General features: G+C 40.9%; 1 protein-coding gene across 1 annotated transcript in view; it reads right to left on the bottom strand.

Annotated features, from left to right (window-relative positions):
* Positions 1-1,705, bottom strand: part of ADAMTS16 (ADAM metallopeptidase with thrombospondin type 1 motif 16) — a 361,524-nt gene that overhangs the window by 250,502 nt on the left and 109,317 nt on the right. The window contains 1 exon segment of the mRNA XM_007953260.1: positions 822-928. Coding sequence (XP_007951451.1) covers positions 822-928 — 107 coding nt within the window.

Genomic DNA, 1,705 nt, shown 5'->3' with positions numbered 1-1,705 from the left:
TTTCTAGGGACTGGTCCATCCTGATAACACTGTAAGAAGCTATAAGAAAGGAAGTCTGGTCATCCTCCCTTCTAAGGAACATTCTGGCTATACTTCTAAGATAATTTGTTCATTCTTCTGGCAGGCTATGATATAGTCAACATTCTTCGCCAACACCATGATTGAAATGCATCGATTCTTCAGTCCAGCTTTTACATACATATGAGAAAATTGAAAATACTGTGGTTTGGATCAGTTACATCTTAGTCCTCAACGTAACATCTTTGCTTTTGAACATTTAAAGAGATCTTATGCAGCAGATTTGCCCAGTGCAGTACACTGTTTCATTTCTTGACTACTGCTCCCATGGGTATTGATTGTGGATCCAAGGAAAATGAAATCCCTGACAATTACACTGTCTCTGTTCCTCCCAGTATTGCTTATTGGGCCGGTTGTGAGGATCTTCGTTTCCTTTAAGTTGAGGTGTAATCCATACTGAAGGTGTAGTCTTTGATCTTCACTAATAAGTGATTCAAGTCATTCTCATTTTCAGCATGCAAGGTTGTGGCATCTGCATATAGCATATTGTTAATGAATCTTACTCCAATCCTGATGCTGTATTCTTCTTCATATACTCCCCCTTCTCAGATTATTTGCTTAGGGTACAGATTGAATAAATATGGTGGAAGGACACAACCCTGACTCACACCTTTCCTTTCATTACATTAGACATAAAATATATTTTATAAAAGCACTTGGCCCTAAGGAAAGAGAAACACATGCATTACATTTGCATTTATGGTTATAATAAATCATTAAAAAAAAAAAAAAAAAAACTCTACCTGTTCTTCTTCTAGGAGAATCAGCCCCACAACTGCAATGTTGATGTTTCCTCCTATTGTTCCATCTTTGAATAAAGCAGACACCTAAAAAAGCAGGGACATCCATGTCAGTTCCCATAAATGGCAGTTTTTTCACAGCCTGTCAGTACACTGGGGTCCTGCTGGGGAAAGCCCATGTCTGTCTTCTTGGGTGCCAGTGATATAACCACATTAACATCAAAACATTAACACTACTTGACAGATAGATATAGTAATTTCTAACTATTTATTGTTGAATTTTTACCGTTTGTGCATGAAGGTAAAAATTGGACTTTTCTTGGGTGAGGACACCTTTTACCATCAAACACCAGTGAAAGGAGAAGGAGGCCTTCAGCCTGGACAGTGTCCATGCTAGGAGGGACCATTTTTACACCTGATGGTGACTATCTAAGTAGGGCTGTCCTCTAGTTCCTGACAAGTGATTCCGGAAGCATAGGAGAAATGTTTGGGGAAAGACCAGCAGGATAAGAGAAGAGAAGGAAAAAGGTACAAAGAAGACAGCAAAGAGATGCAGATCACAGACAGGAAGATGATGATTAGAAGGAATGGACAAAGACAGACCAACAGCAGGGGCCACGTCCAGGAGTCCATTTGGTGCCTCCAAAACCAGGTAACCAAACTCACTGCCATTGAGTCAATTCCAACTCATAGCAAACCCCACTGGGTTTCCAAGGCTGTACACCTTTACAGAAGTAGACTGCCCCATCTTGCTCCTGCAGAGAAGCTGGTGGGCTTGAACAGGTAACCTTTTGGTTACCAGCAAAATGCCTTACCCAGTATGCCACCAGAGCTCCTTGTCAGGTCCCTGTTGTTGTTGTTGTTGTTATTTGCCTTTGAGTCAGACC

Source organism: Orycteropus afer, unplaced genomic scaffold (genome assembly GCF_000298275.1).
Source record: "Orycteropus afer afer isolate SDZICR_OR568_19922 unplaced genomic scaffold, OryAfe1.0 scaffold00381, whole genome shotgun sequence".
Classification (NCBI taxonomy): Eukaryota; Metazoa; Chordata; class Mammalia; order Tubulidentata; family Orycteropodidae; genus Orycteropus; species Orycteropus afer.
This window is presented reverse-complemented; position numbering and strand designations above follow the sequence as displayed.